Raw genomic sequence first — 20,415 nt, 5'->3', positions numbered from 1 at the left:
CACATAGGTACATGAACTTTTAAAAATTTCTTTGCCAGGGCAGCTAGGTGGCTCAGTGGATAGAGCACTAGCCCTGGAGTCAGGATGATCTGAGTTCAAATCCAGTCCCAGACCAGACGCTTGACACCTACTAGCTGTGTGATCCTGAGCAAGTCACTTAACCCCAATTGCCTCACCCCCGCCTCCAAAAAAAATTCTTTGCCTAAAGTACAGCAGTGGCAGAAGTTAAAGTCTTACTTCAAATGAAATCAACAAGAGCTCAATCCTCCCCCTCTGTCAGAGAGGCGGCAGCAATGAATAAGCTGTAAGACACATTAATGAGAAATAACAGAGATGATGGCAAAAACACTTCCCCATTGACCCAATCTATCAGCAGTTAACAGCCCCAATCTCCTGATGGCCCGCGGAGACAGCTCAGAGGAGATTTGGCTGAGGAAAAGTTATCAGGACCGAAGTGGCCATGAACACAGGAACTTACATTTCCACGATGCCCTCCGGCAAGTTGGCTGGGATTTCTGTCAAGCCTTTTCCTCGACAATCCACAATATTGTTGCTACAGGTACATGCGGATGGGCAGGATATCGAATTGACACTGCAGGATGGAGGCTCTGAGTGGGCGCCTGTGGGGTCAAAGAAGGAAAATCCAATCAACAAGAATCTGGGTCTTCTGATTCTCACCCAGAGCTTCCCATCAAGGTGGCAATGGCCTGGATCACTTAGGCCCCAAAGAAGAATTGGGCAGTGAATTATCTGGATAATTGTTGCCAATTTTCCGCTTCAGAGAACCTACAGAGTCACAGCTGCCACAGACTCTATATTCAGCAAGTGGGAGACATTCTAGAGTTTGGCCCTGACCCCAGCCCCTTTCCATAGTGTTCCTTCTGCTTTGTTACCCCATTATCCTTCTGTTTCAGAGGAAAAGGGGGCCTTGGGGTTAAACTAGAATAAAAAGTTGTCTGTGGAATCTAAAGCCAACATAATGAGACAGTGTTCATAGGCTGCCAAACATCTGGAGGACCAGTGAAGAACTCACAATATCTTAATCAGTTAGTCTTTATGAGGCCAAACTTCTGTATAATTAGAAATATTTGGATGATGGGCTGAGTTTTCCAATTTTCATTTGGATAGTTGGTGTTGGATGGAGAAACAGTTGAAGTTTAAGTGAATGTCAAGGTTAGATTCTAAGCAGAAAAGTGCCTGGGTAACTTTTTATGGCAGGAAGTCCTAGAATTGACTTACCCAAACTCTAGTAGGAGGCAGGAGGAAAATAAACAATATTTTACACAATTTTCCCCTGATGTGCTTTAGTCACAGCTGAAATCTAACTGGACTACTCATCATCTCCTGAAAGTGGCCCACACTCTCTCACTGCTACTTTCTTGCGTATACTACTCTTTAACCCTGAAATGTCTTTCCTCTCCAATCCCAGTGTACTGACATTTTCATTGTTGGTCAGTTGTTTCATTTGTGTCTGATTCTTCATGACCCTATTTGGGGTTTTCTTGGCAAAGACACTTGAGTGGTTTGTCATTGCCTTCTCCAGCTCATTTTACAAATGAGGAAACTGAAACAAACAGGGTTAATTGTCTTGCCAAGGGCCACACAGCTAGTAAATGTCTGAGGCTGGACTTGAATTCAAGTCTTCCTGACTTCAGGCCTGGTGCTCTGTCTACTACCAGTCCTTTAAGAATCAGCTCAAATGATACCTCCTCCATGAAGCCTCCTTTGGATCCTTGACTGGAAGTAATTTCTCCCTCATTTAATGTCTTACTTCTTCTCTTGCACATCTATCAAATTCTAATTTATATTGTATTTATCAATTGTGCTGTCTCTCCCCTATCAGACTGCAGGATTCTTGAGGGTAAGGACAGAGTCTGATTTATTTCTTATTTATTTATCTGACTCCCAGAACATATTTTGTTGTTGTTGCTGAATAAATAAATAAATGAATCATCAATGCCTTTTCTACCTGGAGGCTTTCTGACTCAACTGTTAATACAGTTGCCCTCAGTGACATGAAAGGCATTTTGGAATTTCTTAGAATTTAGGTATGCCTTAATTCCTAGGGATAAAGAACAAAAACAAACAAACAAACAAACAAAAACAAACCACATGAAACGCAGTAACTATAAACACTAAAGCCATCCCTCTGCTTTGTGTGTTCTAGTGGATGTCAAGTCAGAACCAAAGCCAAGTGATAAAACCCCACAAAAAGCTTATTTATAAAGCCAAATCTGAGAAACATTGGAAGTCCCTGAACAAACTCAACATTCATAGAGCAGATAAAAATTCCAATTCCTCCGTCCATTTCTACCATCAAATCCTTGTCCAAGAAGATCTTTCAGGAGTTTTCAAGACATGTTTTTTGTTCTCTTTCTCAATTTTTTAATGTGAGCTAAAAATCTGAAAAATGCAGTCAATTTTCCAGTAATAAACTGCCTGTGAATTGGGAAATTTATGACCTCCAAAGCAAACCAGACCCAAACCTGCTCTTCTCATCCCTGATTCCCCAGCAGGGCCTCACTATACCCTAGCCACATTCATCCACAGATGGTTTGGTTCAATTTCTTTCTAGCCCCTACCTTCCAGCTGAAGGAAGGATCTCAGGCAGGGAAAAACCCAGCCCAAGCCTATAGACCTCATGTTGGCAGTTTCACAATCTAGAACCTGTGACTAGAACCTCTCAGGCCACAGATTAAAGAGGAAATATAGGAAAATTCTTCAAGGAAGGAATACACACACACACACACACACACACACACACACACACACACACATTTTGGTTTGGATTCAATTCACCAGAAAGACTTAACAGCTTAAAGTGAGTCAGAGCTGCAGCTGGTTTGGAGCAGAGAGCCAACGTGCCCTATGGCAGACCCTCATTTGGACTCTTAAGAGAGAGCCTTTTACTATCCCTGTTGAAATCTCCTCATGCCAGAGTGTGTTCACTCTACAGGTCCCTGGACTGAGGTCTGAAGCTTAATGTGGAATGCTTAATATCGCAGCAGGAGCCCTGCCCCAGCAAATGCCAACAGCAATTAGCATAGATACCCTGGGACAAAATATAATAACCATCACTCAGAAACCCCTATATTCTTCACCACCCCCCATATACAGACACGTATAAATCATGTACCTCTCCCACCATTATGAATTAACTTGTATGTTTGCTGAGGGACTTGTGTCCATAGGGATGAGGACTTCAAAGTCATATAATACCTAGTTATACTGACCATCAGGAGAGCCTAGTAAGACATAATCTGTTGGAATGGAGAAATGACAAGGGACCAAAAGAAGCAAGAATTGAGTCATTCTCCTAAAGATGGAAGAAATCAGACATATTTCCAAATGCAGACAGTTTACCAGTTTCTGAAAGAATCCTCCAGATAGTTATTTTTCCTGCTTCTTGGAAGCATCCTCTCCTTCCTCCATTTGGAGATTTTTAAAAGGAATATTGGGGGTAAATGGCTTCCATCCTATCAGCACACATCAGAGAGATGCACCGTTCTTGGGCACAAATGTCAGGATTTTGAAATGCAGACGGCTCTACCAACAGAAACTGCCAGTGACTGGTCTTCTACATCAAGGGGTGAATTCTCCTGACAAAAGCAAAGGAGAATTGCAGTAAAACCCATGCCTCTTGTTTGAGAAATGTCATGAATTCCATAGAGAATTTATGTCTGTGCACTTGAATTTCCATCAGTTCAAACAGATTGAAACCGATGGTCATCTTTCTTTTGATCTGCCAATATTATTTGGATAGGATGTGTCAGAAAATGGGAGAAAGAGAAACAATGTGTGCTCAGGCTGATATTGGAGGCAGGAGGTGCTGAAATGGACTTAAAAAAAAAAAACAAAACAAACCAGGTCCTTCCAACTTTCCCCCTGCAGCTAATTCTCTGCAAAGTAAAATCAAATTGGTACTGAGGCCTCTCCTGGGGGTTGTTGTGTTTCTCCACAGAGTCCTAGTGGCTTTGCATATGTGAAATGTACATTCCGTGTTTCAAGCAGCACTGTCCAATATGAAGAAAAAAGCATTTTAAATACACTGATTTTGTTGCTGCCTGCAGTTTACATTGAAACAATGGTTTAAAAAATATCTTCCCCCAATATCCTAGGCTGCTATTAATTTGGCACTTGCATGCAATGAAGCTATTATCCACTTTCTTCAATAGGACACTTGAGGGTTAAGCCGAAGACCAAAAATTCTGCCCATTTCCCTAGGAAAAATTCTGCCCCAGTCAGTACCACAGGCAGTGGACCTACTTTTTGACAAGGCTTTTATATTTGGCAACCACTGTGGTCATAAATGCCATGGTGGAAGGGGACTTCTGAGGGTATTTATTCCAATACAAGTATTTGGGAATATTATTGACAACAAGGTAGATAAGTGGTATTCCTCCCTTTGTTTGCAGGGGGAGTCATGGAGAACTCTCAACTTCTGTAGTCTATCCTTTCCATTTCCAGACAGCTTTGTTAGGAAATTCTGTATAGTTTGAATACCGTTGCTGTCCTTGTCTCCCTCTTTTGTATGTTACATAGCTTGTCACAGTACATTTTAAAATGTGATGTCCATCCCTGGGCTTGACACTCTAGGTATGGTCTGACCAGGATTCAGCACAAAAGTGCTACCATCTCCTTTACTCTGAAAACTATACAGTTATCCCTTCCACATCATGGGAATTAGGGGTGCAGCGCCCCCGTGATCTGGAAAATTCATGTAAATTTTTTTGGCCCTCTCTTCATACCAGAGAATAAGTTTGAATTTTTTCTTGTTCTTTTATAGGGTGTTTATAGTACCTTATTGTAAAATTTGGGTTAAGTATTTGACCAGAGGCTCTGTGCTGTCTATGGACCTTCTCCCAGCATCTGAGGCTTCTGTAAAACTCCCCCCAAATTCCCATTTAATTTCTTATGCCAAGCCATGATATATAGAAACTGCAATGGGGAAAGTCGCAATGTGGAAGGGATAACTGTACTTCTATTTTTATGGAATTAAGATCCTACTAGCTTTTTTTGGCTTTCATATCACCCTGACTCATACTAAGCTTATAGCCAATTAAAACCCTCAGGTCTTTTTTTCGCGTAATGTACCTTCTAGCTGTGTCTCGCTTCTCTTATATTTGTACAGTTGATTCTTTCGACCCAAGAATAGGTTTTTACATTTATCCCTATTAGATTTCATCTTGTTAGTTTCAGCCCACTGATACAGCCTATTTAGATTTTTAAGGTCATAATTCTGTGACCAGTGTATTAGATTATCCCTCTCCACTTTGTAGTTGTGTTCTGTAATATGACAACGTGCAAATACAACTTTGAGCTCTGTGTCACCTGCAAATTTCATCCATACACCATCTCTGTCTTCCTCCAAATCACTGGTAGATTTGAGATTTTTCCCATTTGCTTTTTGCCTCAGGGAAACTGACTTCTTTGGGGTCCCAGGATCATATTTCAAATGGGTAGTCACCGCAACACTCAGAAGTATGCTGTAGTGCCCCTGTGATGACCCTGAGGACAGGCCACTTGATTCATTCAAGCGAGGATATCCAATTTCATGGCAAGATAGGACTGGTTGAGCTAGATGTCCCCAGAAATGAGGGAGGGTTCTCCCTCACTTTGGAGCTCCCCTCAGTGTGGGGTAGTAGAAAATCAGTGGACCCAGAGTCTGGGAATCTGAGTTCAAATTCCAGCTCTGCCACTCACTAGCTTGTCTACCCTCTTACCAAGTCTCAGTTTCCTCATCAGGAAAATAGGGAAAAGATGAGCACTACCTAATTAATACATGTAAAGTACCCTGCATACCTTCAAGCACTATTTAAATATGACCTATTATTGGTACTAATAATAAGGTTGAAATAAGATAATTATGTGAAGTGCTTTATAATCATAAAATTGCTATATAAATGTGAGCAGAATGGGCTTGGGGAAATGAGTACCACTGGTTGGCCAGGTGCTATTGCTTATAGGTTGGGCTCAGGGGCTGACAGGGCAGGGCGTGGGGTGTCTGGAGGCTAAAGGGAAACTGCCGAGTTCCTTGGAGCTCCCTCTGGGGACACCCCTCCCCATACACATACACTTCTGTGGTGAGGCCAGGAGTTCATGTCACCCCTTGATCTCTAACCCACCTCCCAACATCTTGGGCTCTGCCTAGTCATAGCTCCCACTCCCACTCCTGCTTGTGGGTGGCTGGAGGGAGAGAGGAAACTTCCAAGGAGGACAAAGAAGCACTCTGTGGTTCTCTTCCAGGTGGTGACCCACCCCAGAGCTATGCTTCAAGGGGAAGTAGGAGAAGATCTGCCTTCCTCCCTGATGTGTTGCAGAGCCACAGGGCAGACTAAGCATCAAAGCTCCGGAGCAAAGTCTTTTATCCAGAGAGAAGAAAAGAGATTCCCACACTCCTTTGGAAGAAAAGGGCAAAGCAAAAGGAATAAGCTGCCTGGTAAGCCCATTCCACATGTGTATACACTTCTTTATCATCTCTCATTAATCCACTGTATCCTTGTGTGAACCAGCTTTGTAGGACTCTTCTCCCCCATCTTCCCCCCCCCCACTCAAAAGCTGCCCTCAATGAGAGCTGCAACTAACAGACATTGTTGGTATTGAGAGCACTTGTAATCTTTCTAAAGATTTTCTTTTGTACATCTGTGTCTACAAGTATCTATTCTTCAGTTCTTCATTTTTTAATGAGCACCCAAGGTACCTGGTCTTGGGAGCTCTTTCCATGGATCTAAACACCACCCCTTCATCCCATCATGTCTAGAATCCTCTGGCCATTCCCATCCTATTATTACATGGATGGAGTCAGGACATCTACATAATACCTGTCATTCTGTCATGGGCCAAGTCTCCTAGCACCTCTGTATGCCTTTCCTGAATTCTGAAATCATATTATAACATATAGAAAAGTGGGGCAAAGCATTCTTTCTCCTGGAAGCAGCTATGCCTTTCCTGGCCTCCTGCTCAAATTCTAATAGCCCTGGCACAACATTCTGAGAATAGAGAATGGTCCAGGGAGAAGAGGCAGCTGGGGTTTTTCGTGGGAACTGCCTTCTCCTGATAATCAGAGGGAATTGCTCCCAGGCCAAACGACCATCTGAATTGGGGAAAGATGACAGGGGATGGTTTCCAGATCAAACCTGTCAATTTGAAGATTCATTGCGGGCATCTCACTAGGTAGCGCCTCTGGTATGCTAACTCCATGACCCTGCTCTATTTTTCTCTACTTTGGCAAAGAAGTAGACCCAGCTGTGGGCTGGGAAATTACCCCTTTCTAGGCTTCCACCTCATTTTGCACCCTGCAAAATGGGAAAAATAATCCAAACTGATCCTAAAGAGTATGTGTGTGTGTGTGTGTGTGTGTGTGTGTGTGTAAGCATGTGTGCATGCTTTGAATAAAGCCGAAGAGAAATACATGCTTATCTAGTTTATTGGAGATAGGAATTTAAATCATAAAATATGAGCCAGAAGAGACTTTAGACCATAGATTGTTAGGAGATGGAATGTAAGAGCTGGAGGGACCATTAGGGAGTATCTTGTTATGATATAGCTAGGTGGTAGATGGGATGGATTCTGGACCTGGAGTTAGTTAGTACCTCAGACACTAACTAGTTGTGTGACCATGTGCCAGGCACTGAACTTCTGTCTGCCTCAGTTGTCTCATTTGTAAAATGTGGATAATTATATATATACACATATACACACATATACACATATGTGTATATGTATTCACACAGACACAATGTGTGTATGTGTGTGTATGGATATATATATACACACACACACACACACACACACACACACACATATCCATACACACACATATATACTTTGCAAACCTTAAAGTTCTATCTAAACATAATATCCTCTTATTTTATATAAGAGGAAAATAGGGCCTAGAGAAATGAATTGTCCAAAGACTTAAGGGTAGGCACCACAACCATCTCAAATGGACCTCAATGGATATAAGCACTTATACCCAGGGTTACATATAGCCCTCAGCCCTCTTGTCCGGCTCTGTCTGAGCAGGAAGGTGACCTCAGAGTTCATTTGACCCAAACCTTTCAATTTAGAGAAGAGGGAATTGAGAGCCACAAATGTAGTTAAATAACTTGTTTGAGTTCATGTAATTAGTGGCTAAGCTACTAACTTGGAATCAGGAAGACCTGAACTATAATCTGGCCTCAGACACTTACTAGCTATGTGACCCTGGGCCAGTCACTTAACCCTGTTTGTCTCAGTTTCCTCATCTATCAAATGAACTGGAAAAAGAAATGGTAAACCACTTTGGTATCTATGCCAAGAAAACTCTAAATGGGATCCAAAGAGTCAGACAAGACTGAAGCAACTGATAACAACAACAATAACAAAGCTGGACTAGAACTCAAATCTCTTGGTTTGTAGAAAACTTTGAGTCAGAGTTTATAGATGGCAGAGTGGACAGCAAATACCCCAAACTGCTCTTTTCTTTGCTTTAGGATTAAAAATGTCCTTGGCATCCCAAAGGACAGGAGGAGTAGGCGGCACTGAGCAGTCTAGACACTGGCTGGGTATCTAAGCTCTGTGTGACTCAGGGCCATAGAGTCATTGAATGTCAGAGCTGGAAAGGCCCCTGGATTATTGTTTAATGGTCCCATCTTTTCACTTTGCACACCAGGATGATTGAACCCTTCTGTTGCATTATAACTCACTTTCTTTATTTCCTTGTTTTCAAACCTCATACTGCAGTGTACCCACAGTGGAGAAATCTATAGGACCCATGCGTGTACAGAAATAAATTAATTCCTGTTTTCAAATTAAGCATCCCCATTGGCCTCTGGCCTTTCAAAAGCCAACAATGGATTGCAATGACAACGGTGTGGGAGCAATTATGGAAAGAATATAAATGAATATGATTTAAATGCCAGAGGCATTATAAGTTTGGAAATGGCTAAATAAACCTAATAATCTCTTTCTTGTGATGTCCAATTATAGCACATTAATTAAAATCTACCAAGGAGGCTGTGCCTAGTCAAAGTTCACCTTCTTAATTCATTTTAGCCTTAGTATTTGGTCTCAGAAAAAAAAATTGAACAAAACACACACAAGGACATTGCCTATTCTATTTTTGTCAATCAATCAATCAACAGGTATTTACTGAGTACCTAGTATGTGCTAGGTCCAGGGCTAGGAGGGGATGTAAAAAATTATATGATAAGTCCCTTTTCACAAGGAATTTAGATTAAGTAAGGAAGACAAGATAAGATAAATACATATAAGAAAGGGAATTAAAAATGTAAGGTGGTTTTTGATAATTGTCAAAAATGATCATAGCCTCATGGATTTATAGTCAGAAGTAACCTTAGGTCATCTAGCTTAACCTCCTAATTTTAAAAATAGGTAAATTTCGCCCTCCTCCCCCAACCCCAAATCAAGTGACTGGCCCAAAGTAATCTAGCAGATCTGAGATATGAACTCAGGTTATTTGATGAAAAAATGCAGTATTCTTTCCACTGCTTACATTGATAGTAAGTGCTTTAAGAATCTAGAGGAGGAAAAACATGGAATTTTAAAGCTCTGAGGTATCTTAGAGATAATTTAGTTCAATCTTCTCATCTATGTCTAAGGAATTAAAGATGCTGAAGGTAGAAGTGACTTAAGCACAGCCTGGCCAAGAACTTGGAAGTCTTTACCTTAGATTTTTAAACTATGACTGTGAGGAAAAAAGATGGGGATTCTCCTGGAATAAAGTGTCCAGAAAACCTAATACATGGTCCCCATTTACTCCCTTTAGGTAGGTTTCTACCAAAATCATTTAGGATAGAGTAAAGGAAGAACCTGTAGGTCAAATAATATTGGAGTTGGTCACCAAGGCATCATCTACTTCCATGTACCTTTGACAGGAGAAGCCCCCTCCTCAATGGTAGGATTTGGGGATGGTCCTTTCAATGGGCAGAACCTTCCAAGTTTCCTTATAGGCCTAGGGTTCTACGTTTCATCTTTAACTAAGAAAAATTATGAAAGGAGTTTCCTTTACCTTTATCTGAAGGAAGCCAAACATGGAGAGTGGGGAGGATGGGGAGGGAATACTTAGACAACTGCAAAAACTCCTTTAAAAAAGGAAGAGTCTGAGACAACCTTTCCACCAACTCCCAATCACCTCCCCTGAGTGCATAAAATAAGTACGTTTAAATGGGAGGGTGCATTTATCAGGGGGACTGGAATTAAAGTGAAGTGCTCTGTGAGCAAATTTCTAGGTTGACTAGAGATAAGAAACTCATATTCTGGGCTTCTGAGAAGAGGTCAGTCACCAACCAGACTGCTGGATTGAATTCAAAGAGATAACAAGAACATAGAGAAGGGAGGGCCCTGGCCGACTGAGCAAGATAAAGCTTTCTCCCTATCTGCTGAGTAATGTGTGAGGTGAATTTCTCATTACCATGTAAGGGCTCAGGGTGGTTTATTCTGCTGTAGTGACGAGGGTTTCAGGGACAAAACTACACTCCTGGGATGGCTTAATTGACTCTTCCAGCTCCCATCCCCTCAGCCTATCAGATGCCCCTGACAGAAGAAAATGAACTTTCCCAGAGAAGTTCTGTTCTTGCTTTTCCAAAAGGAAATTTTCCCCAGTGAAATGTTAGAGGAGCAGTAATAACATGGAGCTTTTGTGGCTCTGAAGGTTTAAAAAAATCCAACAAACCTAAACCCTCAGCCTCTGGTGGTCCATTACCATTAAGGCCAATAATGCTGTCTTTGCCCAGTCTACCATAGCTGCCAGTGACCTTGACCTCTACTCAGAGCTGGCATTGGATTTTTAACATAGTTCTGTGTCATGGCCCAGGTCTCCTATTTTCACTCCTATTTTCGCTCATTCTTCACCTTTTTATGCCAGTCCATTTCCATCACCCTTAAAAGGCACTGAGAGAATTGTAAATCTTTGGTGTGTATAGAAGATGTCACATTGCTAATTTAGAATCTCTGGGATGGTTCTGTAGGTGATAAAGTGAGTATTGCTTAAATGTGGACTGCAGCTGAGAAAAGGTAGGATTAATACCCTCCTGGAATCTGGGATCTAAGAACTTAATTCTCATGTGCTAAAGTGTCACCTGGCTTAGTTATCAAGGGGCTATATGGAGAAGCTCATGAGCTGGTAAGGTTAATTACTATGAGTAAGGAAGGTAATTATAAAGCTCGTATCTAGACATCATCATCATACCAAGACATCTGCAAAAGGAGGAATGCTCACATTGGAGACTTAAGAGAGCATGCTTCTCATTCTGGTCTGGGGACTCTCACCACAGTCTTTCCCTGTGACCTGGGTGGCAACGACATAGTATGCTCTGATGGAAAAGCTGAGACTGACAGTACTGTGTTCATCTGATTGTGCTGTATTAAATTTGGCACACTACCATAATGATGTGTTTTAACATTCTCTCTAATTAGTTTTTCTCACTAGCCGTTGTATGGTTTCTGCACTGTATAATTATTTCTTTCACTGGCACTTATGTAGATATTGTACCCTTTACCTAATAATTACTGTAATTATAGTGACTATATCTGAATTTGATGCCTGTGTGATAAAAAGGTTTTATTATATGTGTTTGATGGGTAGTTATTTCTAAGTGGGTGTGGGAATTATTAGCGTCTACAGGAATTTATTTAGGTGGTGCTATGAGAAATGTTAAAATCTCTTTAGAGATTAGACATTTGATGAAGCTGAAGGCACTTGAAAAGCAATTAGAACAAAGATTTTTGTTTTGTTTTTGTCTGGACTTGTGAGTTCATTGGGACGGATTCTTGGTGTGGAAATTCTCTCCACTGATGAAAATCAGCTCTTTCTCAAGAGGGCCTGGTACCTAGTAGGCACTTAATAAATTCTTATTGATTGACTAATTCTCTATAACTGGTAGTCTTAGAGAGTGACCCGGAGGTACTGAAAGGTTAACTGCTTTGTCCATGGTCATATAGCAAGTCAGAAACTGGACTTGAACCCAGGACTTCTTGTCTCTAAGGCTAGCCCTCTATCTACTATGGTTCACTGTTTCTCAGATCCTAAGAAAAGTAGAATTAATTCTAAGCAATGCAATAATCCATATGTTTCTTTGTATATTACACACGGATCTACATTGAGCTTGCAAAGAACAGATAATATTCCTGCTTAAAAAAGGCACTTTGTAAACCCCAAAGAACATCAATGTGGCTGCAGCTATTATAATGACCATCATCATTACTACTCCTCTCAGTACCTAGCACAAAAGCATTGATGACACATCATAATAGGGCAGTTTCCTGTTTAGGTAACAATTGATCCCATTCATGGATAAACTCCTTGGTTTTGCTTTTCTAACTCTCACCTGGCTTATTCATGAGGCTAACTCTGTTACTCCCTTTGCTTGGTCTTAGCACCAAGAAACTAGAATTGTTAGAGACAGCGAAACCAGAGAGCAGCTATTTCCATGACTGGATTAACTGGAAAGTCTACTTTATCTCACTATCAAATGCTCTGGCTTTCAGAAGGGACCTGGAGGACCTTTCCCATTGGGAATGGAAGCTGCCTGTGTGGAAGCAGCAGATGTCAGCAATGAGTTGAAAAAAAAAACAAAAAAACACAAGAACACTTTTTTTTTTTAAAGTCACCTACTTCCAGAAAGTCTTCTCCATTTGACCCAGAGTCACCTACCGTTTCCATACATTTAAGCAATTTTCAATCATGGATCTAGATAGTGATTCATTACTTATATATCCTAGGTAATTTCTGCATTTGTTTTATTTAATGTATCCATATAGAGCTGCTGGATTCATCTTGTCTACCCACTACAGTAGAAATTCCTAGAAAATGGGAACAACTCTAATAAACTTTGTGAAACCCACTATGCCGTTGATTTTATCTGTCTCAGGGATGCTTCATAAATTCCTCCAATGGCCTAAGTGATCTGTGATCTCATTGAAATGGGCATACTCTTTCCAGTGACATAGGGCACTAAACCACCATTTAGTGACTGACCATGCTGTGTGATTCTTGTCCATATTCTTTTGTGAGTTTTCCACAGGGAACAATTCTAAAATTAATAAATAATGGGGTGTGATCAAAGGTCAGGGTGAATTCCTCAGATTACCAAACAATGAGCTTCCTTTCTGTCTCCGCCCCTCAAAAGTACAATCTTTACACAACACAGTTCTCAAAATCTGTAATGGAACTGATGCAACATTTTTTTAGACTGGACCTATAATTACATTGGCACAGGAACACCCCCCCCCCAGTGGGGATACTCCCTTTATTATCTGTAGAAGACTACAGGATTTCTACATAGTGCTATTATAATTTTCTGTGTGTCTGTGTTTGTCTAATTCTAATGTGATGGCTAAGGGAGATAGTAAGAAATCATGGGAGAGGAGGAAAGGGGAAGAGAGAAGATAGCACCCTCACCTGTGCACACATATTCTTTCTTCTGAACATCAGCTACACTGAAGCCCCTCAGGTGCACAGGAGCCATGCAAAGGGTGAACTGGCCAATGGATCGCCTCTGCCGTAGCCAATCAGAGAGCCAGGCCAGGCTGCAGTCACAGTACAGGTGATTGGAGTGGAGTCGCCTGCAGAGAAGGCAAGGGAGAGAAACACGTGGTTGTAGCCAGGATGGAATAGGGGGAGGGGGCCCTCAAACTGCCCTCCTGGTCAAGTCTCCGGAGCCAAGCTTTGAGTTGAATAGGGCGCATCTAAGGGAAATGCACAGAATCCACTGTCCTGAATCCAGGTGGTTAGAATCTCTGTGGCACCTTCTCCCATTACCATGGTGTAGTTAATTTATGAGCCTGGAAAATCTGACAAGCAGGGAGAAAACATTTCCCTCTCTGCTGTTAAATCATTATGCCCTTGGTATAGAAATGGAAAAAAAAGCTCTGGAGGACCAGATGCTGGGCTAGGACCTCTTCCATTCTTCTCCCACCTTTTTTTCCCCCTAAATGCCTTTTAAGCATCTGAATTCGGCACAGATTGCTTGGCATTCTTGGGATCACAACACAACTTTATCATCAGAGAACTGGGCTGTATAAGACAAGAAAAGGTCAAAAAGGAATATTCTTATTATTGAAGTATCCCTTCTTCATCCTTGCATTTTTTCAAAGGTATTATCAAAATGAGATTCTAATTTATACAGAGGCTCCTGTTAACCCACTACACACACACACACACACATACATACACACACACACACACACACACACACACTCACTCTTTCTCCTTCTCAAGTTCAAAGGCACCTGGAGTTTTTCCTTTACTGCTTGTCTTAAGCTTTCTCTACAGGCTGGAGCCTATAACCTTTTCCATTCACCCATATAGCTCCTGGGACTTGGGATCATTTTGCTGTATCTGTAGGATGGGAGGTAGGAGTGGGGTGGGGTGAATGCCACCCCTTCCCAGTAAGGGAGAAAGGGGGAGGGGTGATATGTGTCAAGTTTAAAGCAAGGCCACATTTAGTTGAGTGACTTATATCTCCACTAATTGGAGGCAAAGCACAAGGCATCTGTAGAAATTTCTAAAGTTTCCACCATAGGGCCTTTCTTTTCACTGGAGTGAGAAGGAACTGAGGGGAAATCTCAGATTTCTAACGGGTCATTCCAACTGTCTCTGGGTTACTAAAAGCAGCATTCTAATGGTGGCAGGTGAGTTTCGTTCACGTCAGCTAATCAAAAGCACAGGCTCTCGATCCAAGTTTCCAATGTCTAACCCTGGAAATGTTAATCAATTAAAGGTATCTGAAGACTTTTAATTAACCCACGAGCCAAGCCTGTTAAGCAACACTAAAGCCGTTGCCTGAAGGACTCCAGACAACCCTGTCTGAAACAGGGCGGGCTGAAGGGCTCTCCAACATACTTCACTGACATCAAGTTCAACAATGTTGCCTGAGTGCAGTAGACTTCCACTAATGTGCCGGTAGAGACATAAGTGCAAGCCGTAATGATGCATACACACATACACACACAGAGCCCTTGTCAATTTCAATCCTAGGGAGAGCCCTCTCTATCCACAGCTCACAGCTCATGCAGAGACAACCTGGCCCCTCCCCAACAGAGTCAAATTCTTGTCTTACTGCTCCAGACTGGGTTGGAGAAGAATCCTGGGACCATGACTGAGTCTGTGGGTTTTGGAGCCAGCTCTCAATTCCTGTGGCCCTTCCTTTTGCCACACTAACATACTTAGAATAATATATTATGTGCATTATAATTATCCTTGTACATCTTATTCTCCCTGCTGTCTTGTAAATTCCATGAAGGTGAGAACAGTTTCTTATCTAATCTTCATATCTTCTTCCACCCCTTGCACCAAACACAGTACTCTGAATATAATAGGCATTTAATAACTGCTTGTTAAATTTTATTTGAGAGCTCAGTGTATGGAGGGAAAGGATGACTTTAGTGATACGATGGCAGAGTTGAAGTTAGTATTCAGGTGCCTCTCACAAATCTATATATCCAGCCCCAGTTTCTCTCCTGAGCTCAGTCCCATCATCACCAACTACCTAATAAGCATTTCAAACTAGACGTCCCAAAAACATCTCAAATTCAACATGTCTAAAATAGAACTCATTATCTTTCTTCCCTTTACTGAATTTCCCTATTTCTGTCAGGGGCATCATCATCTTCCCAGTCTCCCAGGATCATAACCTGGGTGTCATCCTCATCTTTTCCTTCTCAAATTGTCCCCACCCACCCTTGAGAGCAGAAATGTTTCATTTTTGGCTTTGTATCCTTAGTGCCTAAAAACAATGTCTGGAATGTATAAAGAGCTTAATAAATGCTTGTTAAAATGAGATACTACTTGTAAAGCGCTCAGCATAGTCGCTGGCACATAGTAGGCACTTATAAATGTGTCTTCCCTTCCCTCCCCTTTCCCCTTGCTGATCAGTTGATTGATTGATTCTGAAATCAACATGCTTGATGGGATGGGAAGGAATGAGTTATCTTTCATTAGTTGAACACCTTCACATCAATATTGAAACAAGGGGATGTTCCTTTTCCCTTCTCTTCCTATAGGGAGTCTAGTTAAAAAGTCTATTTGCAGAAGCTCTAATTCTTTGGCCCAAAACCTACTGATGACTGCTCTACTGTCAGCTAGCCTGGAAGCTACATGGGATTTGGAACCATCAGCAGTGATGGAAAACAATCAGAGTGAAACCTCACTCAAAAATAAGTCATCAGGAACAACAAGGAAGTGCTGGACAGGCTTCAGCTAGACTTGGGGACTGAGGCATTCCTTTGTGCTTTAGGGACCCAAAGACCTTTCCATCAGAGTTCCATTTGGGTTTGTAAAGGTGATTATTGCCTCCTGCTGCCGTCACTTACCATGGAGGGACCACAGGAGATTCACCATTTAAGAAATGAACACTGAGCCGAATGATAAGCATAAATAAAGTCATTTGAGAAAGGAACAACAAGAAGAAAAAATGGAGAGAGGGGGATCGATGCAGGCTAATTCTTGTCAGTTCTAATCAAGGGTAAGAGATCAATGCAATAACGAAAGAAGGTTTATCCAGATTCTTACTGAGCTGATTAATTTAGAGAATGAAAAAAAAGTGTCTAGAGTTCTACAACTGTATTCATCCTTCTCCCTCTCCTCCGCCTTTGGAAGATCCCTGTCCCACTGGGCATTCTTTCAATTGTTACATATTTATTTATCACCACCAGCTTGTCCCTATGAGCCTTCCTTTATCTCCCCCCACACCTTTTAAAGGCTCATAAAGAACTCTGTACTTTTTTTAAAATTTAATTACCACTCCCCCCCCTTTTTAAACAAAAAATGATCACTTTTCTATGCAATGGAACCCTGTTTTATATAAAATAAAGGCACACAAATCAAATCAACGTAGTGGCCAAGCCTGAAAAGGTATGCCTCATTCCATATCTACTGTCCACCACCTCTTTATCAAAAGGCACCATCTTGCTACTTTCAAAGGGGATCCTGAGAGAGGCCTCCCAAAATGACATTAAGAGACAGCAATGAAGGTTCTGGCTAAAGCACTGGGGTGGTAGGTGGGGTTAATTTCTTCCTTTATGAACTTTACCTGTCAGAGCTAATGGGGGAGCCTGGCCTGACTGATTATTCCAAGCTGCCCTGAGTGATCTAGTTTGGAAGCTAGGAGGCATCAGAAAAAAATAGCTTTAATATTAAAGTTAAATGATCATGAAATCTGACCCTAGATGTTGCCAGGAATGTTTCTAATAATCCTGAGCTAAGGTTGAGTGTGTGTGTGTGTGTGTGTGTGTGTGTGTAATTATTTTAATGGATTTCAATAATTTCTGTGAAAAGTAATGGCAGGGGTGATGATAGGGGTAGATGTATTGGCTCCCAAAGATCTGGCATCGAGGAAAGAGTCAGACAGAAAAGAGCTGGGTCTCCCATTCTTTGGCTCTGTTTATTGGCCATGTGCTATGCTTTTGATGGTCCTTCTGCTACAGATGAAACAGATGGATGGTTAAAAAGAAGAAGTAAACCATTTCCATCCAGCCCCAGACTTCTCTCCTCACGTGACCCTATTCCTTGTTGTTTTTCTTTATTTATACACTGAATGGTAGAGGTGGCTGACTAGTGCGTATTGCTGCACGACCATTACCTGACTGCCATGGTGCACTCAATATTGATGAAACCACCTTTAGAGAACATAAGGTGAATGAATACAAATGCCAATTTATAAAGGTACCTTTTAGCCACAGATTCAAAATTAAATTTCCAGCAAATCCTTTTAGAGAGGGGTCAGTGTTCATTTTCTATAAAATGTGGTTCTCTGAATTCAATATAAAAGCTTCCCTTTATAAATCCTATTTATGACTTCCTTCCCTTCTTCTCCTCACCCCCCTCCTTCTGCCCCATCTCTCCCCCCCTTAATTACAGAGAAAGGGGGGGATTAGTCAGTGCACGCCTCCAGGGAGAGATATACAAAGCCATCTCTGAAATTAAACTAAAGAAAAAAATGGCCATAGACAGGCAGCTCGAGGAATGGGAGAGACTGATTGATTCATCTGAAATCACCAGATGAGTATTCTGGAATATCAGAGGGGATGACAGCAGCCACAAACACAAAGGTCTCCTCAAAACAATGTACCAAACAACTCTGGGTCGCTTCCCCCCCTCCCAAGAAAACAGCCCTGGCTTCTATTAATGCTACTCCTTAAAGGACAACAAAGGAGAGGAAGTATAAATCACTGATTATCAGCCCACAGGAATCAGCCTGCCAATTTCTGCAGGTGAGAGTCATTTTTCTTCTATTCAATTCGCTTGTCTAGGGAGATATACACTCCATCCCGCAGCAGCTCACTGCTTCCTTCTCCAAGACACAGACTGCCTTCTTCATTCACTATTTTTAGGATTTGCTTTAGCCCTTGGAGTTGTCCCAATGAGCTTCTCTTTAAACCTTCATCTCTTCCATCCTCCACACATTTAAAGGAGGAAGGAAAAGAATGCACATGCAGGAATTTATGTTTTATTTCGCCAATTACATTGTTGCATGAGTGGCTGTGGGAAGAGTTTGGAAAGCTAGCCTGGGAACTGGGCCAATCTTTAAAATCGTTGACTTACGGAATGGAATCTCATCTCTCTGACTTGCTGCTCTGCTTTGGTGGCAGGGGGATGGACCATTTGGCTTCAGCGAGGTCCCCAGGAATTCTTAAATCTCCATGGGCCCATATAGTTCAGGTTGATTCACTGAGCAATTATTAATGCCTACGGTGTGCCAGATGCTAGGGATGCAAAGACAGAAACGAAACCATCTCTGTCCTCAAGGGGCTTGCATTCTCCTTGAAACAACAGTCTGGCTGCTTCATGCTTTTGCTCAGATTTCTGGGTAAGAGGTTCAATGTTCTACTGCACTTTGGCCCTGTGTGTGTTTGGCTAAAGCCCGTTGCCACATAGCTCAATTCTACCCACTACCAAGACCCCAGAGAAGTTCCATTTCTGCCAACCAGCATGGTCAGTCTTCTAAAAGAGCCTTAAAAACTAAATGTGTTGGGGGAAATTTCCCATTTTATTGAGGGGTTCATTGCTCCCTTGTTTGGCACAGAGATTTATGCCCTGAGAACAAAGCCTGGGTCTACTCAAAGCATTTAAAGGAAGAACAGTAACAACAAAAAGTTGCCAGGTGACACCATCAGAAGTTCCTGGAGGCTCAGGATGGGGAGGCATGCAATGGGCATGAAGGTGTGGGATAAGTAGAGGAGGGGAACAAGCAGAAGGTAAATACTTACAGGGTGCGGATCTTTGGCATGTGGTTGAAGCTGGTGACCGGGATACGGCTGATGTTGTTGTTGTTGAGAGTACTGTTGAGATAGAAGAGGAGGAAAAAATATGGTGATCAATGGATCTGTGTTGGTGGGCAGGGGGCTGTTTACATAAGGCAACGTCGGGACGGGGAGGATTACAAGAACACCCATAAATTAGCAGCCTGTGATTATAAAGAGGGAGGTGGGGAGCCACACTCATTGGAGAGAGTCAAACAGCGCCTATTGATGACAGCAAGACTAGGAACAGCGAGGCCAGATCTAACACAGCCAATCCAATCTGGGTAGCCTAGCCACTCAACAATCAAAAATGCAGAGGAGTGGGGCAGCTAGGTGGTGCAGTGGATAGAGCACCAGCCCTGAAGTCAGGAGGACCTGGGTTAAAATCTGGCCTCAGACCAAACACTTGACACTTACTAGCTGTGTGACCCTGGGCAAGTCACTTAACCCCAATTGCCAAAAAAAAAAAAAAAAGGAAAAATGCAAAGGAGTGCCCATCAAATCTTTTACTTCCCTAGGTGGACAAACTCTACTTTCCTCTCAGCACCTCTGGATTCCATCTGAATACTAGAGCACTCTGTTGGTCTCTTTCTCTATAATTTTATAATGAATCACTGATCTAACTCAAATGCCACCTCTTCCATGAAGCCTTCCCTGATCCCCCTGCTCATTAACAACTTTCTCCTTGGATCTCAAGGAACACTAGATAACCCAGTGCTTACAGAACAATAGCAAATTTAAAAAAAAAATAAAGATTGGATCTTCCTGTCTTGCCCAGGTTGGAAATGCCACGTCCATTGACAAGCCAGACTCCACCGATGATCTTCACAGAAGCTTTGACCTGCTCTGTTTCTCTGGCCTGGGCTGATTTCATCTTCCTTAGGCAGCCTGGTGGCCCCCCGTTTCCAGGGGTGGGGGGGGGGGGCTCAGGCTCAGCCCCAGCTGTGATACAGTGATCACAGGTGCTTGCCACCAGTAACAATAATAAGTTTTTAACATTATTTTTTAAAGGAAGCTATGGAGATACAAAAGAGTTAGCAACCACCATGTAAGCAGTAGGGGGTTAAGTTATGAGCATAGATACCTAGAATACATAACATTATAGGATGAATATTCTAGAGATTATAGGATTATGAGTTTAGAGCTGGAAGGGTCCTTAGAGGCCATTGAGTC

The 20,415-nt window shown here is 42.0% G+C and overlaps 1 protein-coding gene across 1 annotated transcript; it reads right to left on the bottom strand.

The window, feature by feature from the left end:
• Window positions 1-478: 478 nt before the first annotated feature.
• LOC114035887 (slit homolog 3 protein-like) lies at window positions 479-19,281 on the bottom strand (the record flags this gene model as incomplete). Its single annotated transcript, XM_027852274.1, has 3 exons — window positions 479-620; window positions 13,403-13,566; window positions 19,210-19,281. Coding segments are annotated over 3 exons (378 nt in total), but the record flags the coding sequence as incomplete, so codon positions are not given.
• Between the last annotated feature and the right edge of the window lie 1,134 nt (window positions 19,282-20,415).

Source organism: Vombatus ursinus, unplaced genomic scaffold (genome assembly GCF_900497805.2).
Source record: "Vombatus ursinus unplaced genomic scaffold, bare-nosed wombat genome assembly UNPS02009411.1, whole genome shotgun sequence".
NCBI classification, from domain to species: domain Eukaryota; kingdom Metazoa; phylum Chordata; class Mammalia; order Diprotodontia; family Vombatidae; genus Vombatus; species Vombatus ursinus.
Note: the sequence above shows the minus strand (reverse complement) of the source record. Positions and strands in the feature narration are given on the sequence as shown.